Below are 23,008 nucleotides of genomic sequence, written 5' to 3' on the forward strand. Positions count from 1 at the left end.
ATCAAGTGTTGGAAGCTAACTGTACCATCCCCCCTCTGTGAGCAGACCTCTGTGCCTTAGAAGACGAATTAAAAAAATCCCCAGAGCAGTTTCACACATCATTAGCAATCTTATGTTGAGTGTGCGTCTGCAACAGTGAGCCTACTCCTTCTCGGCTTTCGGAAACAGCAGCGTCATTTCTTGCCGGGGACCGGGTAGGCTACATGTCTCCACCACTTTTTTTATGACGATCGATTTTGTCCCCACCACTTTTTAAATGTTTATCAATTCATAAAAAAAAGTTGGTGCCCACCAGGGGGTCAGGATTTGGAGGGTTAGCTTCAGCCAGTTAGCATGTCATTTGGCCGCCGACATCTTTGAAAAAATGGCGTTCCATGGTTGTACCATATCCGGCACCAGCGCATGCACGAGACAGCTCATGCACGAGCTGTCTCAGCTCATGCACGAGTTTGGTGTTGAGCACGAGCGTCCTCGCGCGTCCATGTTGATAACGCATTCTAGAAGACATAAATAAAATGACTGACGACTAGGATTAAGTTACCGATACTTGATGCCTGTGGATTATCATTATACCAGGCTTTGTGAATAAAAGAAAAAAGCAAATGTCGTTCTAATAGGTTACTATTATTTGCATTAGACTATGTATGAGTTGGCAAGGTATGATAAGACATTCTAGGAAATGCGAAGAAATTCTCTAACTAAACCCAATTATTAACCTACTCGCTGTCGTGTAGGCTAGGCTATGAAAACTATTTTAAAATGCTCAGCTGCAGACCTGTAGCCTAGTTCATAACAACGCAGCGTTGGGGGTCACAGCCTAGATAACGGCAAAAGTTTCCGACAGTGACAGCAGACTTAAAATGCATGCTGCTCGAAACATAACACATGGATGCGCGCTTCTACCGGTAAGCCTATAATATGCGTTGGCTTCATTTCGTCTGTCTACAAATGTAGGTTTAAGCTGCAAATTCACACTGGGTGCAGCACAAATAGCATCCCTGCTGAAAAAACCAGCCTGACCAGCTAAAGGTGGTTTGCTGGTTGACCAGCTTGTTAACCAGCTTATTTGACCACCCTTTGATGGTTAACCAGCTAGACCAGCAAAACTCTCGCGAAAACACACCTTCAGCTGGTTTACCCAGCTTATGATGGTAATTCAGCTGGTTTTGATTGTCATACCACCTTAAGCTGGTCATTTTAGTTGGTGTTGCTGGTCTACATTGCTGGTTTTTACTGGCCACGCCAGCTTATGTTGGTTATTCTAGAAAACCAGCTTGACCATCTTTGTCAAGCTTGACAGGCTGGTCACCAGCATGACCATCTTAAACCAGTTGTATCCCAAATGACAGGCTGGTCACACCAGCACGACCAGCTTCCTCAGATGGTCACGCCAGCATGTCTAGCTGGTGGCCTAACCAGCTACACCAGCAAAGACCAGCAATAATAACTGTGTTTTGGGCAAAGACCAGCAAAGACCAGCTAAAACCAGCTACCAGCCTAAGCTGGTTTCTTGCTGTTTTTTTCAGCAGGGATATCTTACATCCCATGTCTAGTTATTAAGAGTCATTTTCGTCGGGTAGACAGCCTATTGCGCACATAACATCCTATAGGCTACAGTCAGTTCAAAGCATTTACTGTGGGGATCATATTTATGTGTATTTAAGTGAATTCTTGCTCAATATTGACTCGCCATGTTTATTATATCATGATATATGAATATCACATTATAGGATTTCGAGACAAGGGGCAAACTTCTCCACCACCATCCCAACTCAAATAATTAAATACATTTGCGCCTGTAACGATAGGAGCGCGTTCACGAACACCTTCTCTCACTCTCCAATCTTCATCAACGATGTACCTATGTTGTCTCGTAACGTGAAACCTAATTGGCTCATTCTAGCTGGTGACGGAAATGGACACCCATGGAACGCCATTTTCTCAAAGATGGCTGCGGCCAATTTCAAACTTTTTTGGCTGAAGTAGCTAGCCTAGCATCGGCCATTGAAATGAATGGGGGCGGGACTTAGTCCCTCTCTCCAGTTCTTATAATACCTCCATGGTGCCCACTGCCCAGGGCTACAGATAAACCTATTGTGATCGACAATGCCAACGCATAATGGACAGAAATAGCCGTGTTGTCTACCTGCAACAATGTAGGCCTTTTCCAAAAAACAATTTCAGTTACTTTAACTGGAAGTGAAAGTCAGGGGTATTTAAGTATCTTTGCCTCGGTCTTGTCTTGGTCTTGCCGTCTCTGGTCGACATAGTGGTCGGGAGATTTACAGCAAATAACAAACAACAAATTTCTGGCGTAGCCTACCGAGGTGTTTGCAGAAAGAAAAACAAATCAGGTTCGCGGATAGAACTTGGTCAGATTAGCGCGATAAGGCATTGAACATTTTGACATTTTTGAAAATAAAATACATGTAAAATATTTCCCTCACATCCGTCTTCCTATGTGCAGAAATGTGTTAAACTACTGACAACAAAATACGTGCGTTTAAGCTATTGTGTCAGCGCAACGATGCAATAGGCCTACATTTTTTAACTTTGTCCATCCACCTTTGATGCAATCATTTTTCTGCATAAGAACATAGCCCAAACTTTCATAGGTAGATTATACCAATAGATCTCATGTTGCAGTTAAGTAGCCTATAGCCTACTGTTTTCGATGAAAAAGGCAAGAGCTGATTTTCATGTCAATAACCCTCATTTGCGCTATGTTGATGTTATATCGCTGGCGACACGCGTTGATTAGAATTTCATTTATTTAGGTCCACAGGACCTTTTGTGTTTTGTTCTGTTAGTTTTGTGCGTGCCTGTGTTGGCGCTTGTTGCCCCGTTTGAGCTTCTGCGCTCACCTTTTGACATTTCTGAATGCCTTCCTACAGTTGCTTAGGCTAATTAAATCAGGCTTTCCACACAAACAAACGTATTGTCACAGCCTAAGTATGAGAAACCATCAACAGAATGCCATTTTAACTGTATTGGGTTCGGACAGAAAAATCCGCACACACAGATATCCGAATCCGACCCTCTGACTGATCGCATGGCTGATTTTAAAAATCGCTCATCCACTCGTCATCGCTCATGAGCATCCAAGCTATTGTAGGCTACACGGCATCTCACCAGAATTCTTGAAATTGTCCATTACCCATGCAAACATTTAGCCTAGCCTATTTACGAACTCTCTGTGTTTATTTTCAATTTCTCTCGTTTCTCTGCGTTTCTCTCAATAGCCTACTAGGGCGACAAAGGGAAGGAAATATGATTTGACATTTAAGCTGACAGTTGTCAAATTTGCCGAACAAAATCTAGGAGAAGACAAAACAAAGACAAAACATGTGTGGCTTTCAACTTGTATTGATTGAAAATAGGCCTAATGTTACGATTTTCAAACCTGTCAATATTCAATAGGCCTACACTGCAATGCAGTGATATATGAGATGCATCCCCTATAATCATTATAGGTCAAAAAAGACAAGTAGAACGGCAAACAACCGGATTCATGTCATATCCTTTTGAAATAAATTAAGCCACCGTTAATGCCACAGGGCAAACGTGTTTCTTAGCGTCTTGAAACTTTCTTCTGTGAACTGAAAGTCCGATCAAACTTCATTCAAAGGCAGTCCATAATTCAAATCAAATTGTTTTCTAACGAAAAAGTCCCAACTTTTATAATAGGACCAAATAATAGAATATTTAAATAGGCAAGATGTTTGTAGTGCCGTTCAGTTAGTAATTCATTCTCCCTCCTTCGCATTCGGTTTGGAATGAAACAGCATAAGAGAGCATAAACCATAGTTTCTCCAGTAGGCCTATCTTATTTTACAAATTTGACAACAGCCAGCTTACATTTCAAATAAGCATAGCCTATAGGCTATAGGCAAGAGGTTTGTTGTGCGTCGGAAAATGGGACATTTTATTTTTTAATTGTTTCCCGCATTTAGAATCAAGAATAACATTCGTGAACCATTTTGTTTTGTTGCCAGCATAAAAACAAGCGTACCATCGACCTATCCACACATTTGAAATAAAATGTATGAATTGACCCAAAAACGAGAACACAGTTGTGCTTAGGACATAGGCTTATGCTTTTAGTGGTTAGGCCTAGGCTACCTCATGAAACCATTGACAGCAAAACAAACCTAAACGAAACAGCCAGATGCCTCTTCATAAAATAGGCTAACAGAAGACACCTTCATAAACAATAACAAGTTTTGTCGTGAGACTAGGCTATTAAAAGCAGAAAAGATGTTCAGCTTGCTTCGGGATTGAATTCAATTTGGGACTGTTTGGCTAGTAGTAAATGCCGACATTCCTAACCCTGCTCACAAGTGCCACCTGGTGGTTGTTTTGGACATTGCAGCTTCACTTGGGAAAAATAAATAAAATACACGTGATTCACACGTGATTCTCATGAAAATCTCACGTGAAAGCGGCCAATGTCAACCAACGCCCACTGTAGATCTGAAGATATGATAAAGCCAGGTGCAAAATTATTCTTTCATGTTGTTTACAAACAAGATTACAATAAAATTACAGAAGGATTTCAGGATATCTGCTTTCATTGCCTAGGAAATCCAAATATACTGTCCATAGCCTTAAAAAAAACGATTTATGCCATGCTTTTTTGATTAAAATGTCACATAAATCAGGCCAGGAATGATGTATTAACAAATCCCTCTGTAAATGTCTTCAGAATACTGTTAAGTGTATAACTAGAAAGTTTGGAGTACATAGGTGTTACAGAGGCTGATAAGTATCTACCGGAAAATTACACAAAACCGCAAATAACTGGTTTTGAGAAAACAGCCTTCAAACACAGCCAATGAGATGCGTTCTCAGCTTAGACTCATCTTTGAACTTTCGCGATTGGTTGCTAATACAAAGGAAATGTCCATATTTGGATTGCATAGCGTCATTCAGGAGAAACAGGGCTTTCCAACGGTGTCACACACGATATGATTTGGATCACAGTCACAGGAGTACATGACACTTTAGAATGGGAACTTTTGGTGAAATTAGGAGAAATACAAAGGCGCGAGCAGACAAAAGTTTGTGAAATAAACACCTAAAAGTGCAAATCGGACTTTGTTGTTGTAGTAGGGTGGTAGAATACATGCTAAGGTAGCAAACTAGCACAAAATCTCGAAATTGACCGGAGGTCACAAAAACAGTGTTTTCACCTGCCGTGTCTCGCCTTAAATTGTAGAAACAATAGGCCTATAGCTTTTTTTCAGTTGACATCGCAAACATATAGCATACACATTCGCAAAACGGAGAATATCTTTCACTCATTTCTAGTTAGGCTACTTCTCGTGCTTATGCCTGCTCAGATAGTTCTCTCTATCTCCCTCCCTCCGAGTTGGCTAGACCCTATAAGATGCTTCTCCCTAAATGAATGAAAATTGTTTTAGAAAGTAGCCACGGTAGCCTGTAAAATGCGGCATGAAATCCTGCCTACTGTGTAATTGAAACCAGACTGTTAGGATCTTTGTTCCAGGTCCGATAATTTTCGGCGGCACGAACATAGGCTACCTATTAAATGAATAGAAGTGAATTTGGGGAGTGAATTAGAACTAGCCTCCCATTCATTTTAGAGCTTAGATTATCTGCCCAAACCCGAACTGCGGGTTACTGCATACAAAATGTAAAAACAAAATATAAAAAATGAAATACTATGAAAAAGTTGAAAGTCAAGTTTGCTTAAGGTTTGTTCAAGAACTCTTCCAGAGTTTTTACCTCAAACGACACAAATCAACACAAATAAATGAACAGATTACTCAAACGCGCTGCATGTCATAATGAAACAACCACAGACTATCAACAACACGGTCTGACACGAATGACACATAGCTTAGTGCAAACTGAATTTATGACCAAACGATTTGATTCGTGCACCAAGCGCCATCTAGCTATTATTATGTGTAAATAACAGCCTCCCATTCTAAGGACTCAGCGTTCTTTTGACCGGCTCGCCGCGCTTTAAGTAGTTCACACCAGCACGGCGCTTCTAGTAGGTCGTCAAAGCGGTCAAATGACCGGGGCGCGGCGCTTCTAGGTATAAGTGGGTCAGAACGGCACGGCACTTCTAGTGTTAATTGCTTTACATCGAGTGGCCAGGAACACAACATCAGTTTATACAATAGTTCCACGGTATTACTTATTAGGGTTATTTCCATGTTTCACTGGTCAGACACAAAAGCATGTGCGATTCGCACGGGATTAGAACCTGCAACGTTTAGTTAACAAGTCATCTGCCCTAACCACTGTACTAATGGTCGATGTGTTTACAATGTTGGTTTATAAACACCATCTAGTAGCCTACCAAAACGCAAACCAACACGCAAATGAACGCAAAGTAACACAAGTAGCAAGACAAGAATGAGTCCAACAGGGGAGTCGGTCTTTTAATTTATATTCGCCTACAGCCAGTGTTGGGAAGGATACTTTCAAAACGTATTCCGTTACAGAATACAAAATACATGCCCTAAAAAGTAATTTGTAACGTATTCCGTTACGTTACTCAATCTGAGTAACGTATTCTGAATACTTGGATTACTTCCGCATTGAATTGCGTTTTATAAGTGTAGGAATGCGCCCATCAAATCCAAATTTCGGGTGTGTTCTTCTGTTCCAAATGGCTGAATGCGGCCCACGTAGGCCTACTGTACGAGAATATAATTCAAGTTGGAACAGGGGCATAGCCTATAGCCAGAAATTATAAGGTGTGTGAGATTTTAGGTGGCATCAACCCAGTAAAAATGAGGGGTGCAGATATGACCGGTCGGTGGGATGCAAATTAGCCTACCTGGAAATGTAAACACTAGGCTATAGCCTACTGCATAGCCTATCAGTGCTCTCGAAAATGAACGTGAGTAAATGACAATCAAAAACCGCACGTTAAAATATAGGCTACCCTACTCGCAAGAATAATACACGTGCATAGGCTGCACCATAATTCATTTTAAAACTTAAATATAGCCTAGATCTACTTACAAACAAATAACCCATGAGCTATTTAAAGTTGGAATGAAAACCTCAGAATGAATGCAGTGCCTATTAAGATGGGTTTCATCGTAGGTAAATCAACGCGTGAACCAGGCTTTGTTTATTGATTGCTAAGACTGTATAACCGATTGGCCGAAGTAAGCAATTAATAGGCCTACTTGGGAAAATATCTTTTGAACAGACATCAAGAACCACGGTCGGAGAGTAGGAGTTACTAACACTTACTTCACTCCAAATTTGCTGTCAGTTATCTCCGATGGCGCGTCCATAATGCGCGCTGGCTGCGTTCTGACGGGTGCAATGTGGCTAGTGCAAGACGACGGGGCTTGGATTTAAACATGGAAATAATTTAATCTAGATTGCTTTCCGGAAAATGCATGGAGTTGCCTTAATTTATTTAGAGAGTGAATAAACTTCGAAACAGTGAAGTATCCTCATGTAATCCATTGATTTCAACAATGTAACTGTATTCTAAATACCACTTGTTTAAGTTGTAACTGTAACGGAATACAGTTACTCATAATTTGTATTCTAAATACGTAACTCCGTTACATGTATTCCGTTACTCCCCAACACTGCCTACAGCATAGCGCAATCTTTGAGCCACGAGAAAAACAACAACCTCGTGAATTTTGGTTGGGCGCTCGTGATTTTTGGTCAGGCGATCCTGACACTAACGACATCAAAAACTGGAACTCCCAAGGTACCCCACAGGTACAGTGGAATAAACCTGTTAAGTGTACCAGTTAATATGACATGTATGTGTCTTTGATGTCTTGGAACATGTCTGCCATCACCCTACGTAGCACATGCATCAACTGTATTGGTACACACTTATTACTCTTTGATACAGTGGCATAAACCCATTAAAATGAAGTGTACCAGTTTTCTACTTACATGTACATATTACGCGTATGTTGTGTCAATGGTGTCATGGAACACGTCTGCCATTACCCTACATAGCACATGTATCAACTAGGGATGGCGAAAACTACACATTTTCTTGACCGACCACCGAGGCTCATTAGCCGGTTGAAACCGGTTAACCGATTCGTTTAAAATAAATTATGCTATTTGAAATAACAGCCAGCCACGCAATTTCCCAACTCTCATCTCTCTATGTCCCCCGCTCCTACACACAGCCCCGGCGCCGCCCTTTCACTCACGTCACTTTTTTAAATCCCCAACAGCGCCAAACATGAGTCCTGCAAACCAAGGAGCTTATAAGTGGAGGACAAATGGTTCCTTCGCTCCGAAAATGGTTTGGTACAAGGTGATCGCGTTGCAAATAAAGGCGTTTGTCTAGCGTTAGAAGCTCATTTGAAGCTGAAATGGCTGCGGCTCACTTATGAAAATGACAGCTCCGAAGAAACGCAGCTTAATTTGAGGAAGTGCTAACAATAATAACGAAAGAGGATCATTACCTTATCTGTTACCATTGATGACCCTTCCTGAAATGTAGATGTAATGTCTTTCCAAATCTAAGCCCATCTTATGCGGAAAGTTGCCTAGACTGCAACACGATAAAACCAATGGATAAAACAGCGCACTTCCAGATTGCAAAAGACGTACCGGCCACCGCTGTGACCTCGTGCCAAATGTTTTTATTGGTTTATTGTGTAGCCTAGTCTACAAGCAGGCGAGTTATGAAAAATTGAGTGTGAGGGATAATTTGTTAACTTCACACAAAAAAGATCTTCTTAGAATGAGATGGCTAGCTGTAGTAGCGTCCACTGTCTTTAGCCTAATTTAAAGATGCCTTTTTTTTTTTTTAACCAACTAGCGACAACCTCGGTCGGTTAGCGTGGATACGGTCAACCATCGGTCAAACAGTCATCGGTTAACATCCCTAGTATCTGTGTTGGTACACACTTATTACTCTTTGATACAGTGGCATAAACCTGTAACAAGGTTGTAGCAGCACTGCTGTTACATGTACACTGAAGACAATGAGGCCTTGACTGGAGCTAAGAATGGCTTGTATATAAAATCTATCATGACCAGATTTGCCCCATCCAGCAGGTCTCAGGTCAGCCCTTTGCCTCTGATGAAAAATGTAGGCAAATTGGCAAATTTTTGTAAAAGCACTCAGTATTGCAATGTAACAACTATATGTAGGTACCCACACATACATAATGCAAGTACAATGGTAGTACCTGATAGTACATGTTGTTACACAGGTTGTACCACTGTACCTAATTAGGTAGGTACACTGTAACAGTGACACATTAAAATAAAGTGTTACCAGAACATCTAAAGAACACACACACACACACACCCACTCACACACACTTCATTTAAGGATCTGCAATGTTAGTAATGAGCAAAGATTAGTTGGTAATGATGGTATTGTGCTGTGGTATATGTTTTGAAGGTGAAAATAAGATCCACTTCATCCCTGGAATGATCGGCCCCTTCTTGGGAGTGACACTGGTACCTCAAGAGGAAGTAAGGAACATCATGATCCCTATCTTCCATGACATGATGGACTGGGAACAACGCAAGAATGGCAACTTCAAACAGGTCGTCCATATTTGTACTTTTCTATATCTCTTTATTATGATAATTGATCTGTTAACCTGAGTACCATTATTCAAAGTTGACGTGTTTTTTTTTTTTTTTTGTATGTGGGTCATTCCATGTCAGTTCAAAAATCCTTGACAAAATGGTCTCAGAGTGTGCTGTGCTTTGTGCAAAAATACTGTTTTTTATGTTCTAGGGTGTTTCTATCCATAATTGAAAAGGCTTATCTCGGAAACATCAGGCTGACATTTTTATGTTATAATCAGAAGACTTGAGAGACTGTTGTTTTGGTTTAGAATCCAATATTTTGTATTGAATAGATATGTAACTAATGACCCAGATATGTTTCTTTGTGTTCTAAGTGCAGGTAGAAGCAGAACTGATCGATAAATTGGACAGTTTGGTGTCAGAAGGGAAAGGAGATGAGAATTACAGGGAGCTCTTCAGTCTGCTGTGAGTAAACATCAATTTATTGACTTTTTACACACTGATTTACAAGACTAAAACAAAGTTCACAGCACAAGCCATTGTCGTTGTTGTTTGATGACTGCTCTTATTAGACATGAATATCATATTTTTGAAGGTTTTAGTATACTCCATGCAGTGGTCACTTCACACACAAAGTGTGACATCACGACACATGCTCACACACACACACACACACACACACACACACACACACACACACACACACACACACACACACAGCCCATTACCTACACATACACACACGCACACACACAGCAACATAAAACATACACACACAAATGCAGGCATACACACAAACACAGTAGGAGATTGGCAAGCATGATTTATTTTTGTGGAGAGAATGTGCTTGACTGAGTGGCGGTCATATTTTGTAGCGCTTAACATCTAGTTAACTTCTCCAGCTGACTATTCAAACTTCAGCATCTGCAGTTTACAAATCAACTCTAAAGATAACCAGCAATGCTACCAAGTACAGTGGTCACGGGTTGAGAATGAACGTTTTGCCGCGGCAATCCCGCAGAGATCCCGTAGGCTGTCAAGCCAGCATTTTTCGAGGCTATGGCAATGTACCCAAACAACCACCAGTGGAGTATACTACGAATCTCGCTGAACATAACCAGGCTTTCTTTGGATAACCTGTATCGATAAATACGAAAGTCGCAATCAGAGTTGAGTGGTATTACAAAACTCACTCACGGATGAATTTATCAAGCTAGGCTTTCAGCTCAGATCTGTGCGCGTTCTCGTGGTGACTTTGACCAATCGGGAAACGTGGAGATGCACAAGACCGCCTAGGTTAAAAAACGATTACTTCCGCATTTATGAGCGGTAGCAAAATCTAGGGTGGTCTTTTTTAGAGTCTAACCTAAAACATCAGAAAATCGATGGTCATCAGATATTGTATGGTATGCACGTCCATAGTAGTGACATATTTGCACGCGCAACTTAGTTAAAAGCGCCTTCGAGATTCAAAATGTTTTTCAAGATAATGGATTGGTTAGGATTAATCAGAGGGCGGGAGTTTTTCACGATTTGAGCTATAAGTTAGCACATAACCTGCTCTCGACCAGGTTTGGTTGCGTAGGTCACACCTTCTTCTGTCACCCGCACCCACTTTTCTGTCGGGCCCTATGGCTGCGCTCGGGATAGAATCACATGTTGCCTTTTGAACGGGACGCGGAAGATAATGGGGGCACGAATGTATGAATGAATGAGAAAACAAGAGGTAGAAGGCCGGCTGCTTTCTGATATCCTCCTGATCGTGTTCGATACACTAAGAGAATTCTACCGTCTATACTTTCACGCCCGACGTTGGAATAATCATCTGTATTTTTTCACGGATCCATTTCAACTGTTTCAAGGAGGTGAGAGCGATCTTTTTTTTCTCCATTTTTGCTTGCGGGAGTTTAAGAGACTGTTTTGCCCAAGCACTTTGATGAATGGATTACTTTTTGCCGTGGATTATTATCGTTTTGGTGGATCGGGTTTTTCGTAAACCTTTTTTGTTTAATGGACTGAACGAAGCGCTTCAGGCGCGTCTTTCCTTTTATTTCTTGTGCCGCATCCGCGGTTTTGGACAATGACTCTGGCCTGCGGGCTTATTCTCTCTCTCTCTCTCTTTTTCCACTTACTCACTCTCACAAAGCACTTAAATAAATCAAAGCATTATACCATTGAAACTACTCATCTATTGAACTGTTCAACGATTCCAACTGTCAGTTATCATCAACTATACTTCCATTCAACTACATGAAACCTCCATGTACCTAGCAACCAACATAGCAACCATTAAAATTAAGCGTTTATGACCGTTTCCATAGCAACCAACATGATTATACTGCAGTAACTTCTTGTTTCCTGATAGTGGCCGCCATGGACACTCAAGCAACAAATGTTTCAAAATAAAAGTCCTCACTAGCAAGTTAACTAGTTAGCATAGTTAGCATTGTTAGCATAGTTAGCATTTTTAGCATAACTGTTAGAAATCATCAACTAAGTTAGCTAATCAACCTGGTTAGCATTGTTAACATTCTTAACATAGTTAGCAGTTTAAGCATAACTGCTAGAAATCATCAACTAAGTTGGCTGATCAACCCGGTTAGCATTGTTAACATAGTTAGCATTTTTACCATAACTGTTAAAAATCATTAGCTAAGTAAACCAATCAACCTGGTTATCATTGTTAGCATAGTTAACCGTTTAACATACCTGTTGGAAATCATTAGTTGAGTTAGAACAGGAATGTTTAAGCTTTAAACTGTCTACCTTAACACTATGAACTCTCTTCAAACTATGCAACCACCATGTTTACCCTAGCTACACCTTAGTAACCATATCTACATTATCTATCTATACTTTTTTGCATTTTCATGCACTGGTAATTCCATGGAATTGCATTTCTAGTTTATAGTTTAAAAAGTATAAAAGTTACAAAGTTGAAAAGTCATACCAACCCGATCCATTAGAAGACCTCCGTTACAGAGTTTGAATGAAGTTTCTAAGTTAAACGGTTGAAGAGAAATTGCGTACGGAAAAATCGATCAGCGGAATAATAATAACTAGAAAACATAATTCCAGGAAATTACTAGTGCATGAAAATGCAAAAATGGAGAGGACTTTTATTTTGAAACAGTTGTGGGGAGAGGAAACAGTTGAACAGGATATGTAGTCTTAAGAGAGCCAGAAAGCCTGAGACAGAGAGTTGCTGCCAGGTGGCCTGGCCACCTGGCATAAGATTCTAATTGCTTAATGACTATTGTGATGTCATAAAGGCCAATGTTAAGTCTATGGGGAAATGTTGAATAGTTTTTATTTAATAGTTCAAAAAGTATAAAAGTTACAAAGTTGAAAAGTCATAGCAACCCGATCCATTAGAATACCTACGTTACAAAGTTTGAATGAAGTTTCTAAGTTAAACGGTTGAAGAGAAATTGCGTACGGAAAAATTGATCAGCGGAATAATAATAACTATAACTAGAAATGCAATTCCAAGGAATTACCAGTGCATGAAAATGCAAAAAAGTATAGATAGATAATGTAGATATGGTTACTAAGGTGTAGCTAGGGTAAACATGGTGGTTGCATAGTTTGAAGAGAGTTCATAGTGTTAAGGTAGACAGTTTAAAGCTTAAACATTCCTGTTCTCACTCAACTAATGATTTCCAACAGGTATGTTAAACGGTTAACTATGCTAACAATGATAACCAGGTTGATTGGTTTACTTAGCTAATGATTTTTAACAGTTATGGTAAAAATGCTAACTATGTTAACAATGCTAACCGGGTTGATCAGCCAACTTAGTTGATGATTTCTAGCAGCTATGCTTAAACTGCTAACTATATTAAGAATGTTAACAATGCTAACCAGGTTGATTAGCTAACTTAGTTGATGATTTCTAACAGTTATGCTAAAAATGCTAACTATGCTAACAATGCTAACTATGGTAACTAGTTAACTTGTTAGTGAGGACTTTTATTTTTGAAACATTTGTTGCTTGGGTGTCCATGGTGGCCACTATCAGGAATAAAGCAGTTACTGCAGTGTAATCATGTTGGTTGCTATGGAAATGGTCATAAACACTTAATTTTAATGGTTGCTATGTACATGGAGGTTTCATGTAGTTGACTGGAGGCATAGTGGATTGTATCAGATCATTACTTCATTAGATTCTCTGTGCGTCTCCTTGATAACCCTACAGTTCCTGCTCCGACGATGTCATTCCGACGGAACCTCAGAAGCCTCTCAAGTGAACATTTTGCAACATTAGTAACTTCTGCTCTACCTATTCCAAGCTCATTCTCATCACTTGAGGTTAATGATGCTACAGACACTCTTTGCTCTACACTGGCATCCTGTCTGAATGCAGCATGTCCTCTTTCCACAAGACCCACTCGTTCTAAACCTCGCCATCCATGGCTGACAAACAGTATACGCTCAGTACGCAAGGAACTTAGAGCTGCTGAAAGGAAATGGCGTAAATCTGGAGATAGAAATGATCTTAGTAAATACCAGTCTATGCTATCATCTTTTTCATCCACTGTCACACTTGCAAAAAGAACATATTATCAGAGTAAGATTGAGAACGCCACTGACAGCAGAAAACTTTTTGCTATGTTCAAGTCTCTTCTCAATCCTCCACCACCGCCATCAGCTACTTCACTGTCAGCAGATGACTTTGCAACATTTTTCACTGAGAAAGTTGCTAAGATAAGTGCTCAGTTTGATGACCCTATAAGAAGGACTCTGCCTGGTGTTAGCATGATGCCATCATTGGACTTTTTCTCTCCTCTTGATGAGGAAGCGGTCTCTCAACTGCTTCAGCGAAGCCGTCCAACAACATGCCCTTTGGATCCTGTCCCGTCTACTCTCCTGCAGTCTATAGCACCCGCTATTATACCGGCAGTCACACATGTATTTAATACTTCACTCAGTTCTGGAATAGTTCCTTCTTCTTTTAAACAGGCAAGAATTACGCCTTTGCTGAAGAAAAGTACACTTAATTCAACTGATGTGAAGAACTACAGACCTGTCTCCCTTCTTCCTTTCTTGTCAAAGGTTTTGGAGAAAGTGGTCTTCAAGCAAATGTGTGACTTCCTCTATCAGAATAACCTACTAGACCCTATGCAGTCTGGTTTCAAGAGTGGTCATTCTACTGAAACTGCTCTTCTATCTGTGACTGAAGCATTGAGAGTAGCTAAGTCCTCTGCTCAGTCATCAGTGTTAATTCTGTTAGATTTATCTGCAGCCTTTGATACGGTTAACCATGACATTCTCCTTTCTACACTATATGAACTGGGAATTTCTGGGAAAGCTCTTGACTGGTTCAAGTCTTACCTTAAAGGGCGTTCTTTTAGCGTGTCTTGGCAGGGACAGATATCAAAGTCTCATGACCTCACTACAGGAGTCCCCCAAGGATCAGTATTAGGGCCCCTCCTTTTCTCTATTTACACCACTTCTTTAGGTGGGATTATTCGCTCTCATGGATTTGAATATCATTGCTATGCGGACGACACTCAACTTTTCCTATCCTTCCCACCTGAGGACTCTAGTGTTTCCCATCGGATCTCTGCATGCCTGAAGGACATTTCAATCTGGATGAAGGATCAGCACCTTCAGCTTAATCTTTCCAAAACTGAGCTCTTGGTGTTTCCAGCAAAAACAGCTATTCCCCAACAGATCAATATCCAGCTTGATTCATCCTCACTGACTCCAACCAGATCGGCACGTAACTTGGGTGTCATAATTGATGACCAACTTACTTTCTCTGAGCATGTTGCCTCAATTGCAAAGTCATGTCGGTATACCCTGTACAACATTAGGAAGATCAGACCTTATCTGACACAAGATTCCACTCAGCTTCTTGTACAGGCAATGGTTATCTCCAAGCTGGACTACTGTAATTCTCTGTTAGCTGGCCTACCTGCTTGTGTATTAAGACCACTACAGTTGATTCAGAATGCTGCAGCACGACTGGTCTTCAATCAGCCAAAGAGGACACATGTAACCCCTCTCCTAGTTACTCTCCACTGGCTCCCTATAGTAGCCAGAATTAAATTTAAATCTCTCACTCTGGCCTATAGGACACTGACTGGATCTGCTCCCAGCTACTTCAGTTCTTTAATCACGATGTACATTCCCAACCGCCCATTGCGATCTTCTGAGGAGCGTCTGTTATGTCGACCAACCATACATGCTAGGCCAAATTGTAGATCCTATTCTTCAGTGGTTCCATGTTGGTGGAATGAGTTGCCCAATGCTCTCCGTTCCAGCAACAGCTTTGGATCTTTTAAGAGGGGTCTTAAGGCATATTTATTTAATATGCACTTAGTCCTTTGAGTTTGTGATGTGTTATGGTTTGTATAATAGTATTGTTTTGTTATAATTTGTCTATTGATAGAATTTGAAATTTATTTTGCTATTGTCCTTAAATTTAGCCATACCATGCTTTAGTTATTATTATCATATATAATTAACTGAGTGACTTATTTGATTGCTATTCTCATTTCACTGTTTTATTTCTCATTAGGTTAGTGCTTAAAATTATTGTTCTACTGATAATATTACTATTCTCCCTAGTTTGTAATTATTCACTGTTAATTTAATTTGTATTGTTATTTATTTGTATGTCGCTTTGGACAAAGGCGTCTGCTAAATAACCATAGCCATAGCCATAGCCATAGCCATAGCCATAGCCATAGCCATAACTGACAGTTGGAATGGTTGAACAGTTCAATAGTTGAGTAGTTATAATGGTTAAATGATTTAATATTGTATTATTGCAGTGAGGACTTTTATTTTGAAACAGTTGTGGACAGAGGAAACAGTTTAACAGGATATGTAGTCTTCAGAGAGATTGTATGCTTAAAGCCTGAGAAAATGACAGTTGGTGCCCAGGTGGCCGGTCACCTGGCGTAAGATTCTAATTGCTGCTGTGATGTCATAATGGGTAATGTTAAGTCTATGGGGAAATAGCTCAATGTTAAATCTATGGGGAAATCGTTTTTTAATTAATAGTTTAAAAAGTATAAAAGTTACAAAGTTGAAAAGTCATAGCACACATGTCCTAAGTAAGACCTACGTAACACAGTTTGAATGAAGTTTCTACGTTAAATGGTTCAAGCTGAATTGCGTGCGTTAGAAGAATAACTAGAAATGCAATTCCAAGGAATTACCAGTGCATGAAAATGCAAAAATGTATAGATAGACAATGTAGATATGGTTACTAATGAGTATCTAGGGTAAACATGGTGATTGCATAGTTTAAAGAAAGTTGATAGTGTATAGGTAGACAGTTTAAAAGACAGTTTTAAGCTTAGACATTCCAGTTCTAACTTAACTGATGATTTCTATTCATGATGTTAACTATGGTAACAATGATAACCAGATTGATTGGTTAACTTAGCTACTGATTTCTTGCAGTTATGTAAAAATGTTAACTATGCTAACAGTGCTAACCAGGTTGATTAGCTAACTTAGCTAATGATTTCTAGCAGTTATGGTTAAAATGCTAATTATGTTAGCAATGCTAACTAAGGTAACAATGCTAACTTTATTAACAATGCTTACCAGGTTGATTAGCTAACTTAGTTGATGATTTCTAGCACTTAAGCTAAAAATGCTAACCATGTTAACAATGCTAACCATGCTAACTAGCTAACTTGCTATTGAGGACTTTTATTTTGAAACATTTGTTGCTAGGGTATCCATGGTGGCCACTATCAGGAAACAAGAAGTTACTGCAGTATAATCATGTTGGTTGCTATGGAAACGGTTATAAACGCTTCATTTCAATGGTTGCTATGTTGATTGCTAGGTACATGGAGGTTTCATTTAGTTGACTGGAGGCATAGTTGAAGATAACTGACAGTTGGAGTGGTTGAACGGTTAAATAGTTGAGTAGTTATAATGGTTAAATGATTTAAAGAGGAACTATGCAGGATTGGCGATTTCATCTCTGGTTTCGGTTTCGTTGTTCGTTTTCGCTCGTTTTATGCTTGCATTTTCTCTGCAGAGCTTCCCCGACAGCTTTAGCGTGTATATTATACATGTATAGGCTATATTTAAATATATAAATTGCAAGCGTGATTCTTCGTCTCAGACTTCCAGATGTAAACAAAGAGCGATCGTCTTCTGCAGAAAGTTGCATAGGGTCTCTTTAATAGTGTATTATTGCAGTGAGGACTTTTTATTTTGACCATCCATTGTTATAATGTTACAAAATGCGCGATCTTCTCCAATCATGTAGCCTACGGTTATAAGTAAAGTGACATGATAGGCATGTAGGCCTATTAAAGATATTTCTGTTAAATACATTTTATTTTCAGTTGTCAAAAGTGGTGGGGACAAAATCTGTGATAAAGTGCTGGGTAAGCTACCCAGCGTCGCCGGTTAAAATGAACATGCCTCCGTTTTAAAATAGCCTATAGGCCTACACATTTCTAAGTATTCCTAACATAAATGTAGCCTAAATGTAGTTTATTGAAACGTGGTTTGATTATAATTTCGCCAGTCATCACCTTCATTTTAATGATTAAATGAGACGGATTAAATGAGACGGATATACGGAGCATTTCTCTCCCTCTCCATTGACCAAAACGTTGCTCTGGCATCTCTGCTGGACTGACTGAGTTATAGGCTACGTCGAGTGAGAGAGCCAGCTGTGAGGTACGCTGTAAAACATTCGAAAACTCTGAAACTGCAATCTGACATGCCGAGCGTGATGTCTCTTTTCTCCGCTTGTCACCAGCGCGGTGTCTTCGGGTTTTTCCGTGTTTTCCGGTATGAGCCGAACCTTCATTTTATTAAGGCGGTCTTATGTTGCCCCCTTGCGGTTGCAGTTTTAATTAAGGTCCCAATGCTTCGGGAGTCCCGATGTGCGGGAAAGAAAGGAGCATTCTCAACCCGTACCATCTGTAGCTATCCAAAGAGAAATTACAGAATTAGGCCTACATTCATGTAGCCTGGGTTTTCCCATACTGCCTTGCGCGGTGATTTCAATCCCGCTGCTAAGCCAGTCTGGAAACTAACGCCCTAATGTTCGCCTGATGTTGGCGAACCAATCACAGAACATCCGAGAAGTTTCCGTTGCCCTCTTGCGTCTACATTCGACGCCAAAGGATTTACGGCAGCCCTTAGCGTTGCATACGAACGAGTTGGGTGAGCTATGCGCATTTGATAGACATCCGTGGCGCCCAATGAACGGATCTGGGCATTTTTTCAAATACGAGAAAATGAACGTCTGGTTGCCAGACCACGTCTCATTTGAGAAGTGGGAGGCGTTAGCCAGGCTAACATTCATGAGGAAATACGTCAGATTACGGAACTATTATAGAGACGCAGTCTAACTCAATAAAACTTGTTTGCATAGTGCTAATCATCCTCACCGTTGTCAAACTCTCGAATGAAACATAAAGTGTTATTTCAATCTGCTGCTTGTGTTAAAGGTATACTATGCAACGTTTTTCAGTTAATCAATTCGTTCCATACTGTAATATATGATTAAATGGGTCATTACCGGTCGAACGGTGTGTTTTTTGGCCGCTCTAGTGGTCTGTAGCGGTAAAACCACACTTGCAACTTCAGGAGACACCGGGCACGCACCCATGCTCTACTCCAGGAAGTGTCATGTAAAGTCTCATGAAAAGGCACGGCAGACTGACCGATTGAGGAGTTTTGTCAAATATACACGCTAAAGCTGTAGGGGAAGCTCTGAAGAGAAATATGCAAGCATAAAACGAGCGAAAATGAAAAGCGAAACCGGCGATGAAATCGCCAATCCTGCATAGTATACCTTTAATGGCAATTTTGAACTATGACAAATAGTTTGTTAGTTCATGTTCGTCTTTTTCGAAGTGCAGAGCCTTGCGAACATGCCAGACTGAATTTACAAACACCCGAAAAAACAAAACAATAAAAGAGTTGTAGTGTTGCAGTCTGTAGGCGACTAGGCTACTAGGGATTTCTGTTGGCATTTCAGAAAGCTCACAAATTTTTTTTTTTTCTCTAGCTTACATTTCAGTCGAAACTATGGGCTGGGCCACTTAGAGGTTGCTTCCGGGCCGCCTATTGAATGAGTAGAACTCTGGGCTACAGTATCAATCACACCGCAGCAATGCAACAGCGGACTGTACTGCCACCTCGTGGCGGTAAGTTGTAATACAGTTGTAATACATTTCACGCAGAGCGTGAATCAGGCAACGCGTGAGGGAAACGGCCATCACTAAGTAACGCCTACTGTACATTCTCTTTTAAACCATATATATTTGGAAACTAGTTGATTAAAGGTTTCTAATGGTGTCACTTATATGTTTCTAGGACAAAAACTAGCAAAGATTGAGATGTGTGTTTGGAACCGTTATTCAAATCCCCAGGGGGGGATTTAGACTCCAGAGGGTTAAATAGTTGTGTTTACACTGAATTATAATAAAAAAGTAATTTCATTACATCCACTTTACTCTCATATAATTATTGTGAAGGACCTCTAGAATATAATCATATATGCCACTTTTGCATAGATGTTTTTAGTTAGATGAAAAACTAAAAAATCTCAAGGCATAGCTGACTGCCTCAAAGTGCTCGGAAAGGCCCAGGACCTCCGTGTTCAATCTCATTTAATCATTAAAATGAAGGTGATGACTGGCGAAATTAATCAAAAGATGTTTCAATAAAACATTGTTGAAATTAATGAAAATGGTTTTAGAAAATAGCCCTCAGTAGGCCTATCAGAAGGAAATAGCCTTCAGTTCAACCTGAAAGACTCGATAGGCAACCTTTAGATTAATTAATGTAATGATTAATGTAAGAGAAGTGGTTACAAGCCCGCATTTTCTGTGAATAGGCTATAGTTCTTAGTTCAAGGCGAAGACGAAAGAGATGGACAAGATGGACTTTAGGCTACATTTTGTATGCTACTTAGAAATGTTATTTATGGGCTCTTTTAAAACGGAGGCATGCGTCTCCGCATCTATAGAGTGGGTTTTTTTTTTGCCAAAGGCTCATGTTGCCTTTTGTTTATGGACAGTCATAAAAAGGTTTAGTTAGGCCTAGGCCTATATCGTTTAATTTGTCATGGACACAAATCAAGGGTACATCTTCGTTGCACAGAAGTAGGTTCAATTGGCTCAACGCAAAGTTAGTGTGGTTAACGTTACCATTTCTAGAATCGGAGTCACATATGCAGTAAATTAGGTAAAACTGCCTGCTCGTGATGAAGTACTAATTGTTTATCCCCAGGTAACAGGATCCCATCGAGATCCGTAACACCGGCCCCCCAAATTCACTTATATTCATTTAATAGGTAGCCTATGTTGAACATTTTTCGGCGCACAGCCGAAAATGATCACGGACCTGGAACAAAGACAAAGCCTAACCTAATCTGGTTTCAATATCATGCCTATAGTAGCCAGGATTTTATGCCACATTTTACAGTCTACTGCGGCTACTTTCTAAAACAATTTTCATTCATCTATACCTTGAGAGGGAGAAGCCTCTTGTACCTTGGAGGGAGGGAGAGAGAGAGAGCAATAGGCTATGATGTGAAAAGCCCCAGCTGTGGTGCAACTGGCTGGGGCACCTGCACCGCACGTGCACCGACCCGGGTTCGATTCCCACCCTGTGATCCTTTCCGGATCCCATCCCCGCTCTCTCCCATTTGCTTCCTGTCTCCACTATAACTATCTATAAAAGGCATATATTGCTCCATTTTTGTATGTTTGCGATGTCTGCTGAAAAGAGCTATATTATTTTCTAAATGTTAAGTTAACTTCTATGTGAATTCGTGGTTCAGCATTCACACACACATTTTCTCACACAACTACACGCACGCAGGCGAACATTGTGAAACGCGCATATGCGATCAAACATGATTGCGCATTCTTCCACGAGTTGCCTAAACAGCCAGCCTACTGCTCTGCCTTACAAATCAAACAAATAATACAGTAGGCCTAGCCTACTAAAAGATGCGAGTTTGAACATTTGCACTGGGCACCATCTATTTCCGAAGGTCTTTCCCCTCTTGTAATCTAGTTATCATTTTGAGATTTCATTCGTTTGAACGGCAAGATTAAATTGTTGGACTGGTTTTTGTTTTAAAGGGATATTCCGCCATTTTTGGAAATTCGCTCATTTTCCACCTCCCCTCGAGCAAAACAATCGATATTTACCTTGTTCTCGTTCATCCAGCCATTCTGTGAGTCTGGCGATACAACTTTTAGCTTCAGCCTAGCATAGATCATTGAATCGGATTAGACCATTAGCTTCTCGCCTGCTAGCTTCATGTTTAAAAGTGACTAATATTTCTGGTAATTTTCCCATTTAAAACGTGTCTCCTCTCAAGTTAGAAAGTGCAATAAGACCAACTGAAAATGAAACCTGCCGTTTTTCTAGGCTGATTTGACATGGAACTACACTCTCATCTGGCGTAATAATCGAGGCAACTTGCAAACGTACCATAGGCGCAGTGATATCGTACGCAGCATCTGAAAATAGTCCCCATAGACAACAAGCAGTATTAGTGCCAGTAGTGTGCAAGTTGCCTTGATGAATGCTGGATGAACGGGAACAAGGTAAATATCGATTATTTTGCTCGAAGGGAGGTGGAAAATGAGCGTATTTCCAAAAATGGCGGAATATCCCTTTAAAGTTTCCCACGGCTTTAACAAGCTTGGAGCTGGGTCTGTTCAAGTTAAAGTAAACTGACAGCAATAGCCTACATGTTGGCCGGACCGCCCAACTGCCATGGCCAGAACTAAAGGGGCCGGGCAGTACCAAATCTCGTAGTAATTCGAACACTGCTCGTAGGCCTATAGGCCTACTGTAGGTAGCAGAGAGCAGAATGAATTGAATGAATGAATTACGTAGGAGGGAAATTCCCCTACGTCAGGGGGACGTAGAAGGAAAAGAGCACGGCTATGCTCGAGAGAGAGGGGGAAGGCAGTCGTCCTCAATGCCGCATAGGTGATGTCTGTAAGTGAACTAGTTAGACGAGTGTATGGGGGAGGGGGAATGATCGCACAAGACAACTATGCTAATTGCTCTTCATGAAGCTGATACAATGGATAGTGTGTTATGCCTAAAGTGCTGCGCCGACATGGGCCGTCATTGTGCGTCTTTGTGCCCAGCGTCTTTGTGCGTCTTGGAATGAAAAATGGAATGAAATGGTACAAAAATAAAAGCTTCAATACATAAAGTCCATGCCACTGCTCAGGGTGAAAGACTATAGCCTGGTCCTAACCATCCCATAATACTACCATTTCATTTCGAATTATGGTCTGGCATTTCTTTGCTCTGAAGCGCTTGCAGGAAGCGGGAAGAAACGCCCAGTTCTGGTTTGAATTGATTGGACAGCTCTCACCCAATCGGCGATAGTTACTCATAACAACATAGCGCAGGCGTTTAACGTCATCGTCACGAGCGCCCTCCCCCTTTCGCCCCCACCAACCCGTCTCTTCGTTTATTGGCTGCTTTCTGGAGGGGGGGCGTT

General features: G+C 40.6%; 1 protein-coding gene across 1 annotated transcript in view; it reads left to right on the top strand.

Moving 5' to 3' along the window:
- dock3 (dedicator of cytokinesis 3) overlaps nucleotides 1-23,008 on the top strand; it is a 597,933-nt gene that overhangs the window by 345,065 nt on the left and 229,860 nt on the right. Inside the window, exons 32-33 of the mRNA XM_062544851.1 lie at nucleotides 9,392-9,540; nucleotides 9,908-9,993. Of these exons, the coding sequence (XP_062400835.1) occupies nucleotides 9,392-9,540; nucleotides 9,908-9,993 (235 nt within the window). The remainder of the gene's footprint in view (nucleotides 1-9,391; nucleotides 9,541-9,907; nucleotides 9,994-23,008) is intronic.

Source organism: Sardina pilchardus, chromosome 9, assembly GCF_963854185.1.
Source record: "Sardina pilchardus chromosome 9, fSarPil1.1, whole genome shotgun sequence".
NCBI classification, from domain to species: Eukaryota; Metazoa; Chordata; class Actinopteri; order Clupeiformes; family Clupeidae; genus Sardina; species Sardina pilchardus.